This window comes from Ptychodera flava, chromosome 22, assembly GCF_041260155.1.
Source record: "Ptychodera flava strain L36383 chromosome 22, AS_Pfla_20210202, whole genome shotgun sequence".
NCBI lineage: Eukaryota > Metazoa > Hemichordata > Enteropneusta > Ptychoderidae > Ptychodera > Ptychodera flava.
Window position 1 is genome coordinate 30182396 of NC_091949.1, and position 26171 is coordinate 30208566.

Consider the following 26171-nt stretch of genomic DNA (forward strand, 5'->3'; position numbering starts at 1 on the left):
TTTTCTGCTTTGATTGTAGCATTGTCTTGTTCTTAGTGTTTCGTCTCAACTTTGTGTATGTGTAAATCCACGGCCATGGAAACCGTTTTCAGGCCGGGGTGTTAACTGCTTTTCATTACCTGTTCATACGCTGACAACGTTCCCGTGGTAAGCCAATGGTGATAGTGGAAAATCCAGCACTTGTACACGGATGAAGTTCTCCATTCATGTTTTCCAGACAAAATGGATGCTGCCTCCCCCTTTTCATGGTCAGTTGTATCAATGTAAATAAAGTGACCTAGGATCAATCAAGATCTACATTAATAGTGTATTGCAACATCTCCCGTGGATCGTAAAGAACAAAGCATGTTGATGGTTTTCACATGGAGATATAGGTCTGTGCAGACCCAGATGCTGATACACTGAAAATGTTTTCCAGCACAAAGATTAAGCAGGCATTATGACGTTCAAAAGATGACGTAGTGTGTATAAAACAAAACTTTACTCTATATTAAACTAAAGAAAAGCAGGAAAGAGCTTTGTTGTTGTATTATCTTAAATTTTACCGTTTTCGGTTCTGGTCGTGTGATCAATGGATGGACCGATTTCATGGTGAATTCGTGTGGCGCCAGTTCCGACTACGAAATCAAAATCGTCGTCTTTTTCTTGCTGCCAGCCACACAGCCTGTTAAAAGGATCTTCAAAGTCACAATCCATATCATGGATCTCTGTAATAGAGAAGTCAAAACAACTCATTCATTTTTAAACTCAAAATATTTGACGGCAGAGAGACAAACGAGCAAATAACGTAGCACATTAAGCTAAGAGTAAAACAACGGGGAAATTTTGAGGGATGACAGAGTAACATTTTATCAGATTGGATCGACTTTGTTACTTGTGTCGTACATTATGGCTTCATGTTTACAAACGCCTACGGCAGGAAACCCTTCCGAAATATCTTCCCATTACGCAAAAGACCATTTTTAGACGATTGTTGCAATTTACGACCGTCCAGAAATGATGTTAGGGTAGGTTGTAGTTAACCGAATGCGCTCGGATCCACTGAAATATATTCAAATTCAAATCATGTCTACATAACAACATCGTCGACGCAGTGTATCCATGTATCCCCGGCGGAAAGAGAAAGCGTGTGGAATAACGTTATCAAGAACACAAAGCTGTTGTCATGTTTATACGTATCTATTTACGATTTTTCAAGGCATAAAAAGCTTAAACTATCCAATGAAGTGAATTTCAGTTATAGCTATGAAGAATACTGAGAAAAGTCTGATGATGAATTTGATAGCTTAGCGTTTTGCCATACATCTTCAATTGACGACAGTGTCTTCAGTTTTATTATCTTCAACCTACCTGGAAATCGACATTCTCCGTTCATATACAAGATTCCGTCCAGCGCAATGTCTCCATGGTAGCTGCTTCCACATTCAGCTTCGAAGATGAGCTTTGAGAAAGGAATTTTAGCAAAACGGTCAATCAATTTTACAAACATCATCTATAGGCCAAATTGTCAAATACTGTATGCAAGCGTTGAAATCATTTAGAACAGTCGTCGTGTAAATGTGCGTTGCTTGCTACGAACTTCAATGCAGTGAATAATTGAAATAGTAAGGAAGCTGGATTAATTTAACTACCTTAAGAAATGCACGGGCTAAGATAAGTACTCGCCAGCGTATAACTCACCAGGAAACGCTTTATTGATGTAGACAAAGTGTAACGGGAGAAATCGTTTTGAAAATTCACGATTTAATAGTTTTCCAGTCTATAGGGAAATTCTACGAAGTATACAATACCTGAAAGTCGTCTGCTGACGAAAATTAAACATAACCGAATGTCCATTCGTCGCTTTCCCCGCCCTCTCGTAGCCAAATAGGAAGTCGTGATGTAGTATCCTTTGCTTTGGTATAAACTTTTAGTTTGTTAACGTGTGTGCCATATATGTGGTACCAGAATATGACACACGATTGATCCGATGCAGGTATGACATCACTCACGAGCTGGGCTTTATCACCGACAGTCTGGTCCTCACTTTCAATGTAAATATACCAACCATTTCCTTCAGTAACATGCAAACAGAACGCAAATCGTCGATGAAATATTTAATATCAAAAATCAAATATTTTATTAAGACATCAAATACCTAATGGATCTAATTTACTGTGTACATAAGCGAAATAAAGAAATACTCGTTATATTTGATGAGATACATAAACTTTTACTGAAAGGTAAACGCACACATGCGCTATAGCACAGACAAATGGAAACAGACTGGCAAAACGGGTATTGTTCAAGGCGTGAAGCGGTTACGTAAGTCATCCATGTTCGCCTCGCCTCAGGTAGCTCTCGCCTCGCTTTTCCGAAGAGTGCCGACCATGCACCCTTCGGTAGTTTCAGGATTTTCGCCAATTTTTAAGCGAAAGTATGTTCGGCAAAGTTTGTGTTATTGTTGTCATGTGGTGCTGAGTGGAATCGGCATGCTGGCGAAAACGGGAAAGTTTTGAGCTTTGGGAAAGTGAGTTTTACCATTTTAAAAATTTCTCTCACATTTTTATGAATATATAATGAGTGTGTTTCAACCAAATTTGAAAATCTTCTATCGATACTGTCTGGTTTTACTCAATGGTTTACGGTCAGTCATATCGTCTATTAAAAGTTGGTCATAAATGACGTGTTTATGAAACTGCGGGCGTGTTATGTTTTGATTGGCGTGAAGCAGTGTTTCTGCCCTGAGAGCTCACAAAGTATGGTTGCTACGCGACTGGCAGCACGATGCCATCTCGTCGTACTTTTTGCATAATCTCGTGCAATTATCAACCACAAACAAAGTCTCCAAAAAGTTTAACACCTTTGAAGCTCATTTTGATATGAAAAGGCCATAGTCTACCGAGACGACCATGGAACAAAAGCCATGTCGCGTTGCGAGTCTGTTTCTTCTATTTGTCTGTGACTATAGTAATGCAATGACACAATCGGGGTTTATGTCTGTGCAAGATTACATCTTACTGCAGATGCACTTTTCCCTCCGCCGTACAGTGTTCAAGAACGTAGATCCCGGTATTTTGTGAAAAACCTTTATCACTCTAGTAGGAGAATTTTATTAGCAAAGTTGAACAAATAGTGTCTGCAGAATATCCTGTACGCGAAATGCATGAAGGGAGAATGCGTCTAGACCGTCAACTGAGTGGCCCATACGGAACAAAAATCTAAACCGCTATCGCCATGAGAAATCATAGTTCAGCAGAATATTATTCAAAAGTCAAGTAACTTTCACTAGAACCAAATTGGACTGCACTTGAATTTTTCGAATATTGATACCAATATTCACAGTTCGATAAAACTCCCCAGGTTACAAACACAGGTGTATCACATTGTTGACTCAAGGATACATCAAGATATTGAACGATGACCAGGCATTGCAGCCAGGCCGAGATGAAGAGAGATGAAAATCCGGCTATGTCTCGAAAAGGAATAGTGAAGTCAAAAATTTTATGGACAACAATCAAACTGTTCTATACAGTGTACGACTAAGCATCGCAATCAGTCGACTTTTCATTCTCAAGACATGCTATCGCAGTACAGATGAATTGTTCTTGCAGTGGTGATGGTGAAATTATGACGTATAATGCCATCGTTTGATTATAAGGAAACGTTGGTGATAATGTGACGAAGTATTTATTGGAGTATGAATTATGCCTTTTTGACCAAGAGAAAAATAGAAAGAAATAACTTAAGAGAAAATATTGGTACAATTATATGATTTCTAGTACAATATTAATGTGTAAAACAAAATAATTTGACACGCCCATTGTAGGACACAAGAATGAAGCGCCAGCATGCGATCGCTATGTTTTATCCTCAACATTTTACCTGTTCTTCTAGTTTGGTCGATGACAGGGCCATGTCCACCGTTGCTTTTAGCTTGTATAGCTTTCCAATCGAAGTGGTCAGTTTTAGACTGAGTCCAGGAACACAGGGAGCCTAATTCAAAGTCGCAATCATACTGAGTTGACACTGAAATGTAGTCAAAGAACGATGATTATGTGTTATCCACCTAATGTAAAAAAAAAACGTTTCTAGTATATTGTCAGTAACTTTGACCGAACACCTGTGACAATTGGTGGGTGACATAATGCATTTGGTGACTATAAATAACGCCGGTGTTGATCGAGACTATTAAAGACATTATTGTTCAGCAATAAAGTGAGTATCTGCTTTTAACTTATAAAAGGAATACAGAATCTCATGCCATTCCATTCAAGATATCAGGTCAGTCTGTTGCAGGAGATTTCAAAGTCAATCTATATCATCAACAGTCGATATCAAAATATTATAATACTGTGTAACAGCACATAAATATATAAAGGCAGCAAAACTGTTTTTATGAGCCACGTTTCACTTATCCAGGAAGACAGCGTAAATTTGATTTCTGTACATTCATAGGTTGTTACTGTGTCTTTTCGATAATACCATATTTAGTTTTAGTAGTCCTGTTTCATAAGTCAGGTCCATGACATATGTACCAACATCAGTGATTGGTTCATCTGGTAATTTAAGATCCATTTGCGTTACGCTGATTGGTGGGACCTCATGCGTTAGGTCTCATTACTATGTATTATTCACTTTACAGCTCCCTGATTGGTTAATATGTAGGTCCGGTCCTCCAGTGTGTTTTTGATTTGATTTGATTTATTTAGCACTTAAAAAAATAACCATACAATACAAACAAGAAAAAAGACAAAGACAAAAGTGCTGATATAATACATAAAAAGTTAAAAACTTATTTCCACTGTGGTCCCACGAAAAATAAAATCACAAGCAAATCGGCTCCACAACAATTTATAAAAAACAAAATCATTTTGCTCACGTTGATTCATTGCTTCATAAAATACTTCTTTAACTTTCTTTAAACAGAGAATTTGAAGGAATACTCTGTATATTTCTTGGAACTTTGTTCCATTCAACACTAGCTGTATATACAAAACTATTCTGATAAAACCGAGCCCCACCTTGAATGAAAATAGAATAGGGTCCGGATCTCATTCTACGGACATGACTGTTAAAAACAAAATTATCAGACAAATATTCCGGTGCTAATCCTAATGTAACTATATGAACATGATTGAGTTTTATATATGCGACTCTGTGGCTAACAGGTAGCCATCCCATTTGTTTGAAGTGAACCGATTCAAGGTGTGCTCTTGCTGACATACAAAGGGTAAACCGTATAACATTATTTTGGGAAGTTTGAAGTTTTTGTTTGCTTTTTAGAGTCAAGGCACTATACCCGCAAGATCTTGCATAATCAAAATGGCATTTTATCAAACAGTTAGCCAACAGTTTTCTCGTATGCAAATCTAAAAACTTCTTATTACGATATAAAACTTTGAGACGAGAGCATGTCTTTTTAAAAACCTTAGATGCTACTGTTTCACCAGACAAGGATTGATCCAAGTCAGTACCAAGATATTGCACTCACTGTTTTGCAGCGATGTTGACATCCCCACACAGAACCTGCATTTCCGAACACTGTTTTAATTTTCACTCCCTCAGGCATCATTTTACAAGTGGTATAGCCACAAACTGATGACGTCAAAATCGCCGTACACAAAACACAGACGCCCCGTAATTGCGGCACCGACTAACTAATAAGGTTAAAATAATATAAATTTGCACTTTCTTCAAATCACTGTCACAATCTCCGACTGCTTAGTTTTTGTATTGGGTGAAGTACAGTGGGGGCCAGGAATTGGGGTTAGCTGACCAAATTGTAGGAATGGAGCAAGCGAAGCGAGCAGAGGTCCGACAATTTGGTCAGCTAATCCTAATTTCTGGCTCCCACTGTGCTTCATCCGACACAAAATCAAGCAAATGAAGACCATCACAGACTTTTTAGGGTTAGGGTTAGTTAGTTCATGTGATCGCGGCAATAATTCCGTCTCATTCCGGGTACAATATGTCCCCTCTCACGTTTTATTCATCAAATTTGTTGTCATGTACAAACTGACCCCGGCGGCAATGGCCATATTGACCCCTTTTCAATATGGCCGTTGCCAAAGACGGCACACAGTTACATAACAGAATTCAGAGTTCATTCAAATGCAAATAATAATCAATATGACGGCCAAAAAATCTTTGTATGTTTTCATTTGCATTACTTCTTCTACAGACCGAAAATCACACCTGTACATTAGTTCAAACTCTGTTATTGATTGGTTTAATTTTTTGTCCACAAATTTGTTTCCTTTATCTTTGCGATATGCCTCCCAATAGATTTTTAGCCAGGCTGTATTATGGAAATTTATGAATACACGGATGTAAACAAAAAAACATCTATAATGAATTCAAGTTCCGGAAGTCCAAATACAGCTTGAGTCGACACAGTGACAGACATTTGGTGATTGGAGTCATTGGTCGCGATATTTGTGCTTGCTTTTTAATTTCTGTTGACCGGCGTACGAATGCCAATGCTTTATCGATTTGTTCCTACAGGTTCCAATATTATTCTGATGAATGGTAGGGGGCTTATTCTCCGTTGTTACAAGAAAAGGTCCTCTCAGACACTGTACACATCAGACACACCTGAATGTATTTCACACTTTCTATGCTTAAACCAGATGTCCTGAACTGTTGTACAGAAATGGATGTCAATCATTAATATCAAAGAGGAAAAAGCAGTGAATCAAAAACTTTGATGGGTGTTAAGACTTGCCAACCATCCAATTAAATCTCCTGAGGAGCCATAGAGAGCTTTTTTAGCCAAATCTGATGTGTACAGTGTCTGAGAGGACCTTTTCTTGTAACATTGAAACCATAAAAGCACAGCTAATAATGACAAAAACTGCCCTTTTTAACTGTTATTTTGTTCATAAAAAAGCATCTTTCTACAGAAAACCTGTGACACAAAGGAAAATAATTGCATCAATGAGAAGGAAAGATATCTTGTCATTTTTCTATCTCTAAAATAAGTCACTGTATCAAATATATATTGTGAAATATTTGTGCATGTTGCTTTCTCATACTGAATTCTCATAGAGAGAACAGAAAAGTATCATTAATTTGTCATCCTTTTCATATGAAATGAAGATTTCATAATGTACACTCTCACTTTGCAAAAATCAAGATATCTCTGAAGGGCGCGCCGAAAAATATGAAACATCCTGATATCTCTGATATATATGCCTTGTATATTAAAGTCATGCACCTGAAGGGCATGCTGAAAAATGTCTGATATATTAAAGTAATGAGCTTGAAGAGCACGCTGAAAAATATTGAACATACAGATATCTCTGATGTATGTATGCTTGATATGTTAAAGTTGGGCGTGGTGAAAAATATGACTGATTATTAAAGTTACGCGCCCGAAGGGCGCGCCGAAAAATACAACTGAATGATGAAATTTGTGGCTGACACTAGCATTTTAGGCAATGATGAGCCTGTGTCAAAATTCAAAAACACACTGACCCCCCCTATTGGGTATTTCAAAAACATGGTGACCCCCCTATCACCAAAGTCAAAAACAGGGTGACCCCCCCCCATGAATCCACCGGCCCCCCAGGCTTAAGAAACTGACCAGTCCCTTAGTATGTAAAGTTACACAGAAATAAGGATCAAACGTGGAAATGTACTATACTGAAAAATTATTGACTATCGAAATAAAACACTGACATGCAATTGAAGAGAACACAAAGCTGCAGAGGGTATTTTATCCATTCAATCATTGCAAATAATGCCATGAACAGTGAAGAAACTCTCGAACAAGGTCAAATCTAACTAGATATTTTGACAAATACTCGGCATGAGTACTTTTCTTCATATACTGGGATCGAGCTGCAACAACGTGCAGGCATCATCCAAAAGTACATGGGACATTGCATAATGAGGCAGTGAACACTGGAGGACCAGACCTACACATTAACCAATCAGGAAGCTGTAAATTGAATAATACATAATACTGAGACCTAAGACATGAGGTCCCTCCAATGACTGCTCCGAAAGTGGACCTTAGAGAAGTGGATTAACCAATCAGAGTATGCAGTACATGTGTGTAGGACGTGTAATGTAGGTCATTTTGAAACAGGACTAGTAAGACATACCATGTGGGGGCGCTGTAGGCCTGCTCTGAGTATCAACAGGTGGGTAAGCAGACTGCGGTGATATATCGCACCAGCCAATGGTAAGTCTTATATCATCGATTTTTACAACACCGTCTCTGTCATTTCCCGTTACAACTTCTATAATTATCTGAGAGAGAGAGAGAGAGAGAGAGAGAGAGAGAGAGAGAGAGAGAGAGAGAGAGAGAGAGAGAGAGAGAGAGAGAGAGAGAGAGAGACTCTGAGTCAGAAGTCTACCGAGACACTGATGCCCGTCGTGAAGCTCTCGCACAAAAAGACAGGCCAGAGATAATTTCTGATCCGTTCATTTACTTTTCTTCAGCTAACGTGATCAAAATTGGTAATGCCTTATATACACTATTTAAAGTAAATGTAAAAATATAAAGTCATGTTCTTTGGTACAGTTAGTTGGGCGTTGAATTCTTAAATCCGGATGAATATCCCTCGTCATGGTCAGAAAATATAATAGGATTCATCTCTTTTCTCTCAAGGCAAGTTTTCGGTGAATAAATTTAATATAGTTCAATTATAGTAGTTATAAAACAGCGTTACATTGCATTGAATCAAGTTCCATTCATATGCAATCTGACACATTACTAAATTGTGTATAGAGATAACAGCTTCAAATTTCAGCATATTTTATCATGCAAATGATACCATAGGCAATGACCCCCTCAAGTCATAGTGGGATGACCCACGAATAGGTGATGATAGACGATTTTAAACTACTGACTTTTGCTTTTGGGGTGATTACGCTATTAAAGTAATCCAAAGGTTTTGATTGTATTTTGATGTGGTAATTTAGACCTTAGATTTCATGATTTCTGTACGAAAGCTCTTTTATTTTTAACTATTGACCTTTTTGCTGATAGAAGGCTTAAATCAGTTCAATCAAAGAAGACGCGTGTGTATTTCACCCAAAGTTTGGCGGGTGTAATACGGCGAAGGAAACTTGATAATGAGGAACTTCGAATATGGCCGGTGTCCGGTAAGGTCGATGTGAGTGGAAGTCTCTACAAAATCCGAACCATCGGCGGAATTGTGTGATGAAATCGCATTCGAAGGAGACGCGAGGGAAGCTTGATGTTAACCGACATTAATTGAGCTTGTCTTCGTGAGATCCCGGCGTGTGAAGTGGTATTTCTTCGACCCTATTACATGTCAAGTCTGCTGTACTTAAACGAAGCGTGGGTACTCGCCGAAATCGAACACTTCTTTGGAGACATTGATTGCAGAGATCCGACGATGAAGGATGCTTTCACAGGTTTCTCAACGCTGATGCTTCACTTCTTAGAAGCTGATGTAAGTACGATTCGATCGATACAAGTCGCATGAAAATCGGACTCAATTTGATAACGTTACGGCCATTCGAAATTCTCTGAACTGGGTGTGAGGAATGCAACGACCCGCATAACTCAACGCCAACGGATAAACAGTCGACGGATCATTTTACGAGCATGATTAATCGACCCTATAAGTGATTTTTCATTCGAAGAACTGATCAGTGCTTTGGTGTTGAGTTTAACTTCACGTTTGAAGGAACTCGGAGCATTGTCGACAAACGAATGTCCCAGTGGAATTCATACTCAGCGAATTAGCGTGACGTTCGTGGGTTATAACTGAGACGTGCTTTGCTGACTCTTTATATGTCCATTTACACGCTACCGAGAGCTGTTTGCGAGACGACGCCCTCATCGGTGAAAGCCGACGTTGTTTCTCGCGTTTGTTTATGAACTTTCGAACTACGCCTGAAGTGACTCTTGGCAGGCGAAGCTACGCTCGTTTTCTCCAGGAACGTGTACCTGCGATGGAATGCTAACGAGTCACTGTGTTGTCAACTTACCACATAGGCGTTTGGACAATTAACGCAACGGACACTGTACTGTTTGTTTGTTTGACAAGTCCAGAGCCTTTGCTCTGGTTTGTCCGCCAAGTGAAACGCAACGAGTGGCAACAGCTGAGCATTGTCACTATAAGTGTTACTTGTTCTCGACGTCACATGTTTTTGATATCATTTTGTACATGTCAATGTCAATTTCAATGTCAATCAATGTCTTTTAATTTTATAGCATTTAGACATATCAAGTGCTGAATCGATTTAGGGATAATACGTTTTTTTTTGTTAACGACATTGTAATTCGATATTTTTGCTCGGTACCGGTACATTTGAATTTTATTGGATCGTTATTCATTACATTTTGTTTATTATTCTTTTGTTTTACTTCAAGTGTCTGTGTCATTTGTCCAGTCCCTGCACTCGTCTTGGTTTACCCCTACCTGCGACGCAACTGCATTTTCCACGAATTCCGCGACCAAACTCACCCGAACGAATTCGGTGATTGCCCTTGTTGAGTTTGCTCCTAAACAGCTAGCCTGTGAATAACACCGAAATAAAGCAAGGGTAACACAAAGATATAAATCTTTCAAAGCGATACTTCACAAAAAGAAATAAGACAGAATAGCACCTACTTTATAGTCTACTTCGCTAACGACAGGTACGAACCCTCTCTGCCAATCGTTCATTGAACTCCCAGTCAAACTCCAGTATGGCTGTTCGAATGGAAATGTCGATCCATAATCGACGTAGATAGTTATTGTTCCCGTTGAACCAACTGTGTAGTACCTGTAATGCAGTACAATATGCAAGGAAAATTGCCAATCAATTTGGAAATTTAAGTCTCAGTCATAAAAGTCGAGACTGCAACTTGTACTCAACTTAGGGGCAACATCAAAAGTTCAATATAATAAATCTAACTTAATTGCTTAAGTTTGGCCTCATACCCCCCCCCCCTTCTAACTTAACTGACCTAAAATTGAAAAACATTGCGGACTCATACCCTGTACTAATTCTTTCAAACGACTTACCAGTGTACCATTGAATTATATGAAAATTGAAAACCATTATTAAGTAACACAAATACGGGTGACTGGATCGGTTTTAGCGTACGAAAAGCAGCCTTGAAATCGTAAAATTTGCCAAAAAGACGTTAAATCATTTTTGACTTCACAGAAATTAATTTGGCCTAAAACCCCCCACCCCTAAACTTAAGCATTTAAGTTTTTTTTCAAACATCGATCTTTTGACGTTGCCCCTTACACGGCACTATCTTTAACGATCTACACGTGATCAAAAATGAAAGATTTCAACGTTCCATTGAAATGAAAATCTGAGAAACAAATTACCCAATATTGACTGATGCTTTAATTTGAAATTCAAAGTGGATACTAGCGTGGTATCCCTTTGTATTAACATTTCGACAAGAGCAAACAAAGGAAAAAATGAGAGAAGTCTTTAACAACACATTTGTAACAGATAGTAGCCAAGAATATGAGTACTGTAAGAGCATCATGGATAATGTCCGATAACAGGACGCAATTGAATCTTTAAATCAAATGAGTCTATTGACTGACTATTCAAATAAACATTTTCTATAAAATATATTGGAACTGTTAACATTTTAATGTTCCCGGATGACGATTGACAAAATATGTATGTAACTAGATCTTATGCTTCAACCTTGAAATAGTTTATTTATACCAAGCAAGAAGCATTCTTGTCCCCCTTAATACTGCGTGTCTGAGTATCGACAGAGTGTGTGTCGGTACGAAATATGTATACATCACTTTTATATTGAAATTCCTCAGAATTGAAAATATCACATTGCTGGTAATTTGATGATGTATTAGAATCGCCACAGGTTTTTCGTGTATTTATATAAAATCAAAAAGACTGCAAACATACTAACCATGAAGATGATATTTGATATCAGAATGTATGTCCCTTTCAATACATTCCTATTTAGGCAATTTGATTCTGGTTGTATCAAGAGCTCTATCCTTCATTTTTTTTGTATAAATCAACATATAAGGTTAATATTTGTACAAATAATCTTAATCGAAGTGAGGACAGAAGATCACAAACCAGAACTGTAGACACCTGCCGTTGACATCGGTTGAGCTGAACTGTTGACTTATCAACCGTGATTTCCTGTCACTTCCGGTGGAAGACTGCAAAGCCAGATAAACAAAATAACCTACGCGGAAAAGAAGAAAAAATATGTACTAGGTAACATGGAAATAAATGATGAAAATTCTATTTGAATACTTTAGTAGACATCACTCAATGTAAAAAGTACAGTAAATGAAAATAGTACATTACCATTTTCAGACGATAAAGTATGGTCCTTTCTCGGTCCGACAGTTACATCGCCCGCCTTTTGTCTTGACCAATCAAAGTCATTTCCAGCGTCGTTTGTCCATGAACACATATCAAGGTCAAAATCACAATCACCGATTTCTTCACAAGAACCACTGACTATAGCAATGTCATCCAATGCAACGTCACCTTCGAACGCGTTGATAGCTATGCGATTGTATACCTCAAATTCAATCTGGAAACAAATAATATACGATAATTTTATACTCACCAGGCCGGTTATGTCAAAGGGAGCATTACACAGAAAGGACATAATCATGTTACATATAAACAATCGACTTCACTCTTTCAATGAAGAATATTTTTGACTCGTTTTTAGAACATTTCGCTACAGATGTCGACACATTACCTACCCTACCCTACGCCTTACTGAATGTTCACTAAATTCATTTCCTTTAAAATATTGAAAATTACTTTTTATCTATATACACTTATGGTAGAATGCGCCTCAGGGACAGATATTCTAACACTCTAGTTTCTACAAAACTTTTCCTGGTCTACTACTCGTGTAGATTCGTTTTGAAGTTTGTGAAGTAATTTAAGATTTTAAGGTCTTATTTTCGTGAATATATAATTTTCCTTACAGAGATAACATAGAGAAAGCCGTTATTTTGAATTTCAAATGCCACTAGTTTGTTTCCAAATACCAAATTTACACTTAAATCCTGATTTTGAATCTTGATTAAGAAAAGATAATGGTTTAAAGTTTCCTTGAGGAAAGGTTTAGCAACAATTGAGTATTTCAGTTTCCAGGTACGTACTACCTTAACCCACCGTGTAGGATTCCTTGGAGATGATGTTAGCTTGACCAAGAATCCATCCATCTCCTTGGTCGAACCATCGTTTCCAGATAGTAGCTGAGGTTCCAGTTTTCCCGTCTGCAACAGATATCGTCAGGAACCCACAATGTTGTCCATACATGTAGTACCAGAATTTCAAACAGCTGTTGCTTGTTGCGCTGAATTTTTCGGTAAACATGGTAGTTTTTCCGCCGTTGCCTAGGAGAGCAGCGTTCACAAAGGCATAGTAACCTACAGAATACGTAATCATATGCCAAAATGGTTAAGCAGGCAATATAGTTATCAAAATACACTCTGAGCGTTCATTTTTCACCTTGAACTCAAAGGTGTCACTTAACGCACGAAACTCTCGTAATACTTCAACTTTCTTGCGAAGTTTGGATAAAAATTATTACATATATGCACAGTTCGGCACATCTCACTATGAATGTCCTTCCCACACAAAGTATTTGTCTGCTTGATAAAAGTCGAAAATTGCAAACCTTTATGTGCTAAATGAAGATGCGGAAATCTGAAATTGTCTATAAGGTATGTAGCTACCATAAATATATCGACCAATATGTGTGACAGAGTTGTTTTCTCCTGAATATTAATAACATTAAGAGCGAGCTTATTGATAACAAATAAGTTTCACGTTTGTGGTTCATGTAGGAACATTTGGATATAAGAGGTATTAATTTGTTGTTATCAAAAACATTTATTTCTGTGAAGAATGTGTAACACTATACAGAGGACGCTGCTCAGTGTACTTTCAGAACAACGCCCTCGGTGCCCGATTTACAAAATTCAAAGTACAAGATTGAAAGTTGCAGTCGTGTGTAGACATTCATCCAACTCCGACTCTACACCGTAGTCTGCGTTTTAAGTAATTGTTAGGGTCGGAGTGCCCATACAAGACTGAAACTTTCAGTGCAATACTTTCGGAAAGATCCGAAAGAAACCAATAAAAAAGTCTTGTGCGCCGCATCACCGTCACAAAAACACGTTTTATCTGTAGTGCCAGTAAGTGGCTCTGTCTAGGGCACAGAAGCGACATTTTAGCCGGAAATAGATACGTTAAGGGGACTGGATATGCTGAAACCTCAGCCCTAGCAAACAAAGTAGTAAACCATTGATTGTCAGTGCGAGTCGATCTCATAGAAAACTTAACATGTTAAACTTAAACAAACAGGCAATATACTAATTCGAATTATGCAGCCTGAGTCGGAATTTAAAACGCAAGGCATTCTAACGCGTGCATCTGACTGTTTTGATTTTACCTTGATTGTTAGATTTGGTGTGATCAGTAGATGGACCTGTATTCGGCGTTGGTGTACTACCCTGATTCCGAACCCACTTCACTGGGTTGCCCTCTTTGTTTGACAGACCACACATGCCGGTCTCAAAGTCACAGCTATATCCATCTCCACTTTCTGTAAAAAATAAAGATCTTGATGTTTACTATGCTGTTACTTTCAAAGTTTAAAAGTAGGAATAAGAATGATTATCATATACCAACGCCCATATCGCTCCTTTCTGGTGACGTTTAATGTAAAATATCAGCCATGATATTTAAGCCGTGATATTTAACGGTATACGTCTCAACCGATTTTATTCAAAGTTGGTACAAGGACATGGACTGATGTCATACCTATGCACTTTGACTTTTTTACGGTAAGATCAAATAAATTGGCTGCGTGCCGGCCATTATGTGATAATTTTTCATGTCCGCAGCAACAAGGCTTCGTCTTGTGTCTGACGCAGCACAAATGACACTCATGCTGATACGACATAGAAACAGGCGATATTGGGTGATAACCTCAAAATATTACGGTGCTTAAAGTTCACAGTATCACGCCATGAGCCTTTTAGTATCAAGTGTGCTACTAACTTAGTGAAAGAGAGCTCTCGTGTTTCTTCGTCGCTATTCTCGTCTGTGTTGAAAGGTTACCATGATTACCAGTTTCATTTAAATATCACCGCTTAAAGAAAACTCAATTAATTTTTTTGAAAAAAGAAAATGAAGTTTACATATAAACCTTTTCATGCCAAAAACAACTGAGACGTGTATACTATCGCTTTTTGACAATAAATTGACCCCAGAAAGTATGATATGAACGCTGTCGGGTAATCAAGGAATAAATATACCATGTGCTGTTTACCTCGCAATCATGACAATATTTCTTCTTAAGTTTTCTTCAAAATGACATTATCACTTCGAGAGTATAGTGATCTCGCATGGCCCACTTGTTAAAACCACTTGCCGACTACACACTAGCAGTCCCTTTCCGTTGGGGACCCGCCCCTTAAAAATATTACAACTCGCTCCTGCCAAAAGCGTGTAGGTAACGACAGAAAGTCTACTTTGTAACCATCCTTGCTAAATTGAGATAAAAATGAAAAAAATCCGACCTACTTTGACCATGTGTGGCTGAGACGATCCCCAATAAAATAAGACAGAAAATTTTCAGTCCCATCGTTGTTGGAAAGTGCAGACAAGTCTGAACGTAAATAATTTAAGAGGGGTGTGAACAACCATGTCAAGGTTAAAATTGTTGACATTTAAATCAGTGAGCACTTGTTGCAATTTTGGTCAGATTGTTTGACACTTCAACTAGCATTGCCTGGCGTGATGTCAGTGCTCTGCATAGGAATGAGTTATACACTTAATAATATTAATCACATTCCCTCCCACACAAATTCTTGCTTGCTTGTTAAATAATAAATTAATAGTACAATGCTCTAAGATCACCTTACTAAAGGTTAAGGATCATATGGTCAATATGCAAGAAATAGTAGACGGTGCATGACACAGGTCAGTTGATTTGTTTGAATGTCATGTTATCAGAACAAGTAGGAAAAAAAACCTTTCTGGTCTGCTCTAAGGCCATTTAAAAATAATTCTTTGTTTGCCGTCCTGGATTTTTGCAAAACCTATCACCAGCCAAGGAAAAGAACAAACACAGACAAAAAACACAAGTGTACTAATATAAGCCCATTATTTACTTGGTTTCTTGTGGAAAAATGATATCTTTATTTGTGATTAACATTGTCTTAACGTTGTGTTCATTTACTTTTTTCTGATCACCTATCAGGATGCAGACGACAAGCAAAGACTTTTATGCAATTAAGCACCTAAATCAGACGACTTCAAGTATAAACGGAAATATGAAAACAAGGTGTATTCATCATTGACACACATACACACACACACACACGCACACACATGCATGAATGCATAGATATGATGTTATGTATGTATGTATGTATGTATGTATGTATGTATGTATGTATGTATGTATGTATGTATGTATGTATGTATGTATGTATGTATGTATGTATGTATGTATGTATGTATGTATGTATGTATGTATGTATGTATGTATGTATGTATGTATGTATGTATGTATGTATGTATGTATGTATGTATGTATGTATGTATGTGTGTGTGTCTGTGTGTGTGTATGTATGTATGTATGTATGTATGTATGTATGTATGTATGTATGTATGTATGTATGTATGTATGTATGTATGTATGTATGTATGTATGTATGTATGTTTGTATGTATGTATGTATGTATGTATGCATGTATGTATGTATGTATGTATGTATGTATGTATGTATGTATGTATGTATATGTATGTGCGTACACATTTTACAGAGAATGCGAGAAAAGGATGGAAACTAACATATATATAGTCACAGAAAAATATGACTGAATTTATAGATGACTGCAAGCTGTGCTCTCCCTGTAATGCCGAGCCTGCCAATTTTCAACAAGCACTTCTGGTACTCAATAAAAAATGTATGATTACATGATAGACAAAGGTAAACGAAAAATTCCTTTTTATGACAATTATTAACACTCATATTTTGATACCCATTTTCAAAAGATCCATCGCATAACCAGTACACCATGGGTCATAAATGCTTGTAACATTAAAATTTCTTCCTTGTCTCAATAACGTGTGTCATTTTGGTCAACCGGCCCATGAATGTTATTCAATTAATCGATCTTTATTATTATTTTATTTCTCAGTGGTTGATGATTATATATATATTAAAATATTAAGTAGTCATTAATATTATCAGTGTTTGCACAAGTTTTAGATGCTAGAAAATCTGTCCTCTGTTTTTCATATTTGGAAAGCTCTGTTACTTTGAAAGTATGCATGTCATCCATTTGGTACTAGGTGATACCTCTATAGCTGCAGTCATTATGCCATGTTCAGCTCTAAAATTATTTTAGGACAACCACTGATCAGAACATTTGGCAGTCTGTGGTTTCGCACAAACTTTTTCTCATTATAACTGCAAATTTAAGTGCGCAAACTGAAACTGGTGATCCTGCAAATGTTTTCACAGAGACAGTCACATTTTTAAAGTGCTGCAGATGATCTTTATGTTTGTGTGTCTGGATAAACTTTCGTCGTGCGACTGTGCACAGCATTGTCTATGGAGCATCAGAGAAAACCATCAGTATTCAAAACATTTGCTGAGACAGTTTCTTGTAAAATATTTTGAAGGAAACCTATTAAAATTAGAAAGTTCACAGAAAATTCAATCTGCACATCGTCAAATGACAAATCTATGACAACTAAGATTTCATGCTAGATTTCCGGCTCGCTTTAGTGCCTCCATGCACAGACAAACACTTTGCGGTACGTCGTTCAACCATGCGCGGTCCGGACTGCAGGTCGACTGTCTTTCAGGCTTACTGTTCTTGATCTCTTCTCGGCGGTTTCATGGTTTCCAATTTTTGTCATATCAGTTGCCGTTTTTTCCTAACTTCCTTTCGCAGCTGAGGGTACTATCCATCTAAAGCATTTGTAACTGCCCGCTTCCCTCGATCCGCTCCAACCGTCCATTCGGAAAGTTGACAGCGTGTGAGTGTTTGGGTGTCTCGAAACTACCGTAATGCATGGCACACCAGTATCTGAGTACACGACCCGGGAATCTTGAAACCTTTTCGCGCATGCTCATGTTAGCACAGGTCAAAGTCCAAAGTTATCGCCATGTGTCGATGCGACGATGATAGGGGCAGAGTAGTTTTTGAAAGACGAGATATGACAGTATTTCCCCGGAATTCCTAATCTTAACCGAAAATCAGGCTTCAAAAATTACAAAATTATTCGTAAATGGCCGATCAGGCATTTATTTTTTTCGTAAATTTTCATTTTTGTTCGTAATACCATTGTTACGAGCGACAGCGAGACCACAGACTGTAAGGTAAAACAATATGTAAGAGATTTCTACCGAGTTCCGAGTCGTTTTTCGGTAACCAGACAGAGAGTTATTATACGAGGACTTTGGATACGAAAAAAGCATTGAACCTCCTTGTTCACTTATTGGATGAAAGCCTGCATATAGGCTCTTATCAATAAAATGATATTTCCCCTAAAATATGTATGCAAAGTAAATATAACTATGCATGTATATATTCATGTACCTCTGTTTATATATGAGTGTGTTTGCGCGTGTGTGTGTTTATTTGTATTAATGCACGCAATCATGTTTATACTACGTAGACTAGTTATGCGCAATACTTAATGTCTATGTAAATGGTCGTCATGTGTGTCATATATTCTGTAAAAAATGTGTTTTAATGTGTAAACGAATTGTTTCTCATGTGCGCCGCCTACCTGAGCGGAATTTATGAAAACTCGGTATTTGCTGTCGGAATGAGTATACTTGCGTAAACGGTGACGATGACTCATACTCAAGGTTGTCAGCCTTTGTCGATTTCTTCATATTTCTATCGTAAATGTACAACAATAGCATGTACCTCATAATCAACGAGATAATATCTTCCGGTGCGCTTCGGTCCAGTTCCTAATAATAATTGCGATGCTTGATTGAGTGGGACAAACATCTCTTGCATGTTTCAGTATCCGTTTGGATGATATGCACATCTTACGATGTCGTTATTAATGTGGCATTTTTCGGTTGACCGACCCCACTTCTTTGCTAAGGGAAATGTGCAATTGTTTTGATCGACAATAAATAAATATCGTGATATGTATATTTTCATGTGTTCATGAGTTCATGTGTTTACAAGATTATTACACTATTGATAACATTTACAGGCGTCGGTATAGAGCGAGGAATCTTGAACTGTTTTTTTCAGGTTAATGATTGCTAGACTATCGGTCAGTCTACACGTACCTGTCAAGCTATTACTCAGAGCTTTCAGAAAGCTGTTCACGTTGAGGTAAAAGTTTACAATTATATATATGATTGGAGGTGTAAATTCAAATTACTTCAAAAGCAGGCACATACTATATAATTTGATTCAAAAGATGATGTGCATGATTATTTGAGACTTCGAAAGTCACACAGCGACAAGTGTCAACAACAATTATCAGTGACAGCACTATCAAGTCAATAATAGATAATGTTTGACCTTTCGCACACCGTTTGCCTCAAGGATGAGAGAGAAATGTTGGCAGTCTGAAATGCAGCTGCACTGTTTGTCCTTGACCAAGTCCTACTTCTTGGATGATTTAGCATTTATTTCACCATATAATTAAAATTTATACTCAGATTCTACGTGGGCTTTTAAAACAGTCATAATTTTCTGCAAGTATATACCTGTTTGTTTCTATCCTTTACTCGCATTCTTTGTATGTATATAAACTATGTTCGCATATACATAGACCAAAATCGATACATATATAGATACATACATAGATACAAACATAGATACATAGATACGTATATAGATACATGCATAGATAGATAGATAGATAGATAGATAGATAGATAGATAGATAGATAGATAGATAGAAAGATAGATACATAGATAGATAGATAGATAGATACATACATACATAGATAGATACATACATACATACATAGATACATACATACATACATACATAGATACATACATAGATACATACATACATACATACATACATACATACATACATACATACATACATACATACATACATACATACATACATACATACATACATACATACATACATACATACATACATACATACATACATACATACATACATACATACATACATACATACATACATACATACATACATACATACATACATACATACATACATACATAGATAGATAGATAGATAGATAGATAGATAGATAGATACATAGATACATACATACATACATACATACATACATACATACATACATACATACATACATACATACAAACATATATACATACATACATACATGCATGCATACATACTACATACATACATACATACATACATACATACATACATACATACATACATACATACATACATACAGAGATAGATAGATAGATAGATAGATAGATAGATAGATAGATAGATAGATAGATAGATAGATAGATAGATAGATAGATTGATAGATAGATTCATACATACATACATACATACATACATACATACATACATACATACATACATACATACATACATACATACATACATACATACATACATACATATCTATGCATGTATGAATGTGTGTATATGTGTCAATAATGAATACACTTTATTTTCATATTTACGTTTATTCTTGAAGTCGTATATTAACATGGCATTCAAACAAATCAACTGACCTGAGTCACGCACCGTCTATTATTTCTTCCATATTAACCATATGATCCTTAATTTTTACTAAGGTGATCTTAGAGCATTGTACTATGAATTTATTATTTATTATATAACGAGCAAGCAAGGATTTTTGTGGAGGGAATGTGATTAATATTTTTAAGTGTACAACTCATTCCTATGCGAGCACTGACATCACGCCAGGCAATGCTAGTTGAAGTGTCAAACAATCTGACCAAATTGCAATAGGTGCTCAATGAGTTAAATGTCAACACATTTAACCTCGACATGGTTGTTAACACATCCCTTACATTCTTTACATGCAGACTTGTCTCCATTGTCCAACAACTACGGGACTGTTTTGCACATATAATTTATATTCCACCTTTTTGTTTTACCTTTGTCACGCGCAGGGGGAGTCACCCTGTTTTCAAATTTTGGAATGAAGGGTCACCCTCTTTTCGAAAGTTGGAAAAGGGGGCGGGTCAGCCACCTCTCGACGTCGGCAAAAATAATCCAACCCCCGGTGGCCGACGAAACTGACCAGTTCCTTAAACAGAAAGAAAACTACAGTCATGCTTAACAGTGTGACGATTGTTGTCAAGCGCTAAATTATTAGTTAATCAGCTAACCATTCAGAGTAATTCTTTGTCATCGATTACTTACTTACACCGCTCAGGCGCGCTCCGATTATATTCTAATTACATCGTGACGTCGTATTGGGCTTGGAATTACGTTTTTTTGAAGAAACGAATTTTCGTAATTAGGCACTTTACTGTCATGATGAATTTCAACTCCCTGGAGAATTTAATCAGCCAAATGTCACATTCTCAGTAACTATCGTGTCGTGACCATTCTCCATATAGGTTAAAATTTGTTTCCTTTATGTCGCACCCTCTTACACAGACACGTTTCTAATGGACTGAACTTTTCTGTTCTGCTACACTACTTCAATTGAGCACACGATAAAAGCGAATGTATGCATCAAGTGTTATCACGGTACATTTCAAAGTACAAGTGGTTCTTTTGTTCTCTACAATGTCAAACATGCGTAAGCGATTACTGCATGAATCACTTTTTGCCTTTGCGTTAAAAAATAGCCACCAGCGTTATATGACTGGATCGTCAAAATACATGTTGATAACTCTAGTTACGCCTCCATTGGTCGTTTTTCCTTGCACTTCTTTTTTTCTACTGATGTGCAACTGGCTCAAAAGGTTATATCTGATTGGTCGATTGTCACTATTTACAGCACCTTAGGGGTCTATTGTGTATAATTCAATAATAACGCTAAGATTCAGCGAACCAATTTGATAACAGCTTCCGGGATGCTGGACATTTTTCCTACTCGTATCTTGGCCTGTCGCTCAGCGGAGTTGTAAATCACTTGCTGGGGCATAGTTCGTTGAATTGCGAAATGTCTTCAGTTTATGTAGTGAACAATTATATGTTCTCGATGGTAGGCGATAATTGGTTGTCATCCGTAAAGACAATATCGATACTGATAGCTTGAACAAAAAATAGTATAGAAGCCACCATTCAAGTTCAGTCGAGTGTAATTTGACTGTAAAGTGGTTGATCAATGCTTCATCAGTTTAATTTGCTTACGTTTGAAGTATTTTTCATAACCTCTGTTCTGTTTTTAAACTATTCTATCCGCACAATTATATCGAAATATCTACTGTCCAACTTACAAATACATTTTGCAAGAGTGCAATGAGCAATGTTATTACTGACAGTCGAAATTTTAGCCTGGAATTCATTTGTCAACAATACATTGACAAGATACTGTGCGTTTTGTTGGAAGTGCTCTTATTTTGTATTACACTATATTGTTGGGATAAGATTTAAAAATGCTCTCTTTTTCGCAACGTGAACGACGATTTTTCTTTCTTTTTATTTTTAGAAAACTTCAAACTGTATCTTCTGACACTGTTCTTCCTCTAAAATATTCCAACATTTAGTCGAAAAAGTGGAAAATGACATCGCATACTTCGCTTCTCGAAAGTGAAATACTTAAACTTTTGCTGTAACTTTCCCCAAGGAGACTATAAAGCATTCTTTTTTGAAATCAAGAATACCAATCTTGGGTCACGGTGCAAAATTTAGTACTAGAGAAACAAACAAACTACCAAATATATACCAACACTTGAAATTCGAAGTAGCTGCCATTCCTGTGTTAAATCTATGAGCTAAATCAAATTTGCAATTTTAAAAGAAAAAAGCTAGAGAAAACTTAATGAGCTTCAAAATGGGCCCCCACAAATGGTAGACCAAAAAAGTATCGTTAAAAGTTGAGAGTCCGCATATCAGTCCTTAGGGCGCATTATACCTTAAAGTGAAAAACTAGGCACTGTGATTAGTATAGTTAAATGCGGTTGTCGCGTCTTTTGTGTGACGAATGGAGTTTGAAAGAATTGTGAAATTAGGCGGGATTGTATACTCACTAGCGATGCCATACTTTTAAAGCGCAATTTTGTTTCAAAAGCCACAGGGATTACAGAGTGTATAATTTCCTCTCGGCTAAATCAATACAAGACTTCATTTCCCAACGCAGTTGTTTGCCTAGCAAAACACTCTTGGGTCATTTTTCATTTCAAAGGCTATAACTGACTATAAACGGTTTTGAAATTCTAATCACCATAGCATCCACTCATCAAAAACGCAATCAGTGCATTTATGTCATATGGGATTGTGGGAAAAATATTGTGGTAAGCGTGTGTATACTCACTGAGGCTCCCGGAATTTACAACGATAAAAATTGAAATAATTAAAATAAATGACGAAATGAAATAGCTAAGGTTACGGAACTTAAGATCTGAGATAAATCCTAAAATAAAAATAATACTTTCTGATTGTCACTGATTAAAACACTGCACATGCATGGCCTATTTTGCAAATGTTTACCAAAGAATTACTTAACAGTGAAATTATATCGTTTATATAAATCATGCTATAGTTTTTCTTTTCATATGTAGGACACTTAACAGACTTAATCATGGATATTTATCCAATAGGTTGATATTGTATTATTTACTGAGTATTGAGACGTTAGTAAAGCTTACTGTATTTTTGAGATATATTAAGAGCTCATGCACGTACGGATCACTGATGTATATTCAGAACGTTTAAATCGCTATTCATCATGAAAATTTCAATATTAGTTTTAAGGTGAGTGGATTTCATGTGGTAAAGCTTTTTTTCATCAGTTCAAATGTGTTTATTGATATCTATGATCTCTGACACTTAACTTTAAGCTTTAAGCATTGGAAAGAGAATGCTCTAGTAAAATTTACTGGTGGTTTCAAAGACACCGATGATGATAGTTTTATATTCTGAGTGGCTAAATGACAAATACACCAGATTCACATTTAAACGGCTGGATCGAAGATTCTATATTTATCAGCAGACGACCGAGGAGCAATGACCCGAAAGGTAAGGGTATGGAGATTCGAGCACTGAAAAATGTGGTAATACTGTTTTCATAGTAGAGGGCGCATTTGGTTAAAGAAATATGTCACCCATGTTCAGCCAGGGCTAAATCTTGTGGCGGCTTTTTGCTACCCCGGGCTGATAGACGAAAAATGCCTGTGTGATCTCTTCAGCGTATCTTATACCCTTGTTATTCTCTATGATTTTCAAAAACATTAAAATATGCTTTTAACCGAACATTGCTATGCATAGATGCTTGAAATATTTGAACTTCAAAATTCATTTACAGTGAGTATGCCAGCCATATAAATGACTCTTCGTTTCTTCTGACTAGTGGGAGGAGTATAATAGTTGGCAAGTTGGTTTTGCCATTACGTAAGTGGGGCCAGCTCCTTTCTGTATAGCATCTTATCGGGCAGTTGCGTACAGTTCAAGAACACCATCTGTAACAGTAAGTTCTCTCTTATCAAGCTGCATGGTTGTTTCGATTTTCAGTCATAAGATGTTTCCTTTTGCTAAGTGTCTTTCTCAGTGTCTGTGTAAATTTTTCCTCCTAAGGCTCAGTCATGTTTCCTCTTTCCTGAGCAATCTCTTTACTTTACCCTGATAACTTTTGACCGAGAATTGAGCCTCGTTTAAATGAGTGGCATTGACTATGGCTCTTAATACTGTCATGTTGACTGTTGCTGCCACATCTATACATTACGTTCTTTTGAATTGCCTTTTTTCTTCCTGAGAAAAAGTTTTGTTGCAAGAGCTCTTATAATTGGTACTGCTAGCTTTACAGCTATGTTCAGATAGTTTTTCCTGGATTCCAAGCCCCCTGTTTTGAGGACTCTTTTCAAAACCATGCGTGGAATAAGTAATAGCAAATCCTGCTAATTTTGATCCATCATTTGCATGCTTTGAAAATAAAAAAGTCTCCAGCAGGGTCACTGACGCAGTACCTTCGTAGTCATAGATACAACTTCACGTACTGTCATACAATATTAAGGGCAATTATGCCCCTGAAGCGAATAATAAAAACCAATGGCTGTCAGGCTCACACCCATAATTCCAATACTTAGATAGCAGTTATTATACCATTTCTACTCCAACATCCCTTATACCTCCAGAGTCTCTGAAGCTTCTTGTGCCTTGTTCTGAAACGTCGGACAGATGAAAATAACATTTTCAAATATCTGAAAGTATTGCTATATCAAATAGATGTTTTGTCTTTTTCAAGCAGTTAAACGGTTATTATCATACCGAATGGCATCTCTCTACAAAAACTGTTTTTACGCAGTACTCCTGTACCTTATAAAGCTATATTTTTGATCTCCTCTTTTTAACAGTGACCATGGCATGGGATAAGACACAGACATGAGTAATCATGTGCATATAATGTCTTGCATTGCCGATTTTTGTTATGTACTTCAAATTGTATGATATTCTTCATGTTCATGAACTTGAGACATTGCAATGAAACCCGATGTTCACTAAACTGCACACGTCAATTTACAGGCAAAATCTGTTCTTCAGGAAGACATGCTCATCCAGGTCTATTTCACTAGTGCCAATCTCTTCCAAGAAGTATTGGTGTTCATCTTTCATACGCTCATTTACATAAACACATACACACTATATTTCATACCTACCTCCCTCCCTGAATAGCTCAGTTCCTCGATCGTTCCGCCTGTCCGTTCATATATATATATATATATATATATACATATACACAGATACATGCACACTACATACACTATATTTTGTTCGATTGTGAAGATAAGGAGCGTGTGCGAAACTTTAGTCGGCTGCATCTACGGTTTGATTATTTGCGTATATTTATAAACTGAATGTAAGGAGCGGGTGGTCCACTGATTAAAACAGCCCTTTCCTTTTGTTGGCAAGTGGGGGACCTGTTATACCGGAGTGCGTTGAGCAGGTAAACGCATGCGCTGTAAGGTGCAACGGCAAAATTATTCTCAGAGCAGGCTTGAATGAATCAGGTATAAATATATTCAACCAGAGACATCACGAAACGCAATTGGCTTTGTAAGCAGAGCTGT

General features: G+C 37.1%; 1 protein-coding gene across 1 annotated transcript; it reads right to left on the minus strand.

The window, feature by feature from the left end:
* Positions 1 to 534: 534 nt before the first annotated feature.
* LOC139122330 (MAM and LDL-receptor class A domain-containing protein 1-like) lies at positions 535 to 18856 on the minus strand. The gene is made up of 8 exons (XM_070687724.1): positions 18748 to 18856; positions 14384 to 14536; positions 13099 to 13355; positions 12268 to 12499; positions 3865 to 4008; positions 1992 to 2053; positions 1351 to 1441; positions 535 to 707 (listed from the first exon to the last, which is right to left on the minus strand). The coding sequence occupies exons 1-8, from the start codon at positions 18854 to 18856 to the stop codon at positions 535 to 537; spliced, it is 1221 nt and encodes a 406-aa protein (XP_070543825.1).
* Between the last annotated feature and the right edge of the window lie 7315 nt (positions 18857 to 26171).

Bases quoted from the DNA above. Each gene is read 5' to 3' on its own strand.
- LOC139122330 (XM_070687724.1), bottom strand. From the start codon at position 18,856: ATGAAGAAATCGACAAAGGCTGACAACCTTGAGTATGAGTCATCGTCA. The intron at 4,009-12,267 runs GTAATGTACTAT...ACTACATTTCAG, and splicing joins TACTTTATCGTCTGAAAATG to TGTCAACTCAGTATGATTGC. The intron at 708-1,350 runs GTAGGTTGAAGA...TCTCTATTACAG, and splicing joins CGGAGAATGTCGATTTCCAG to AGATCCATGATATGGATTGT.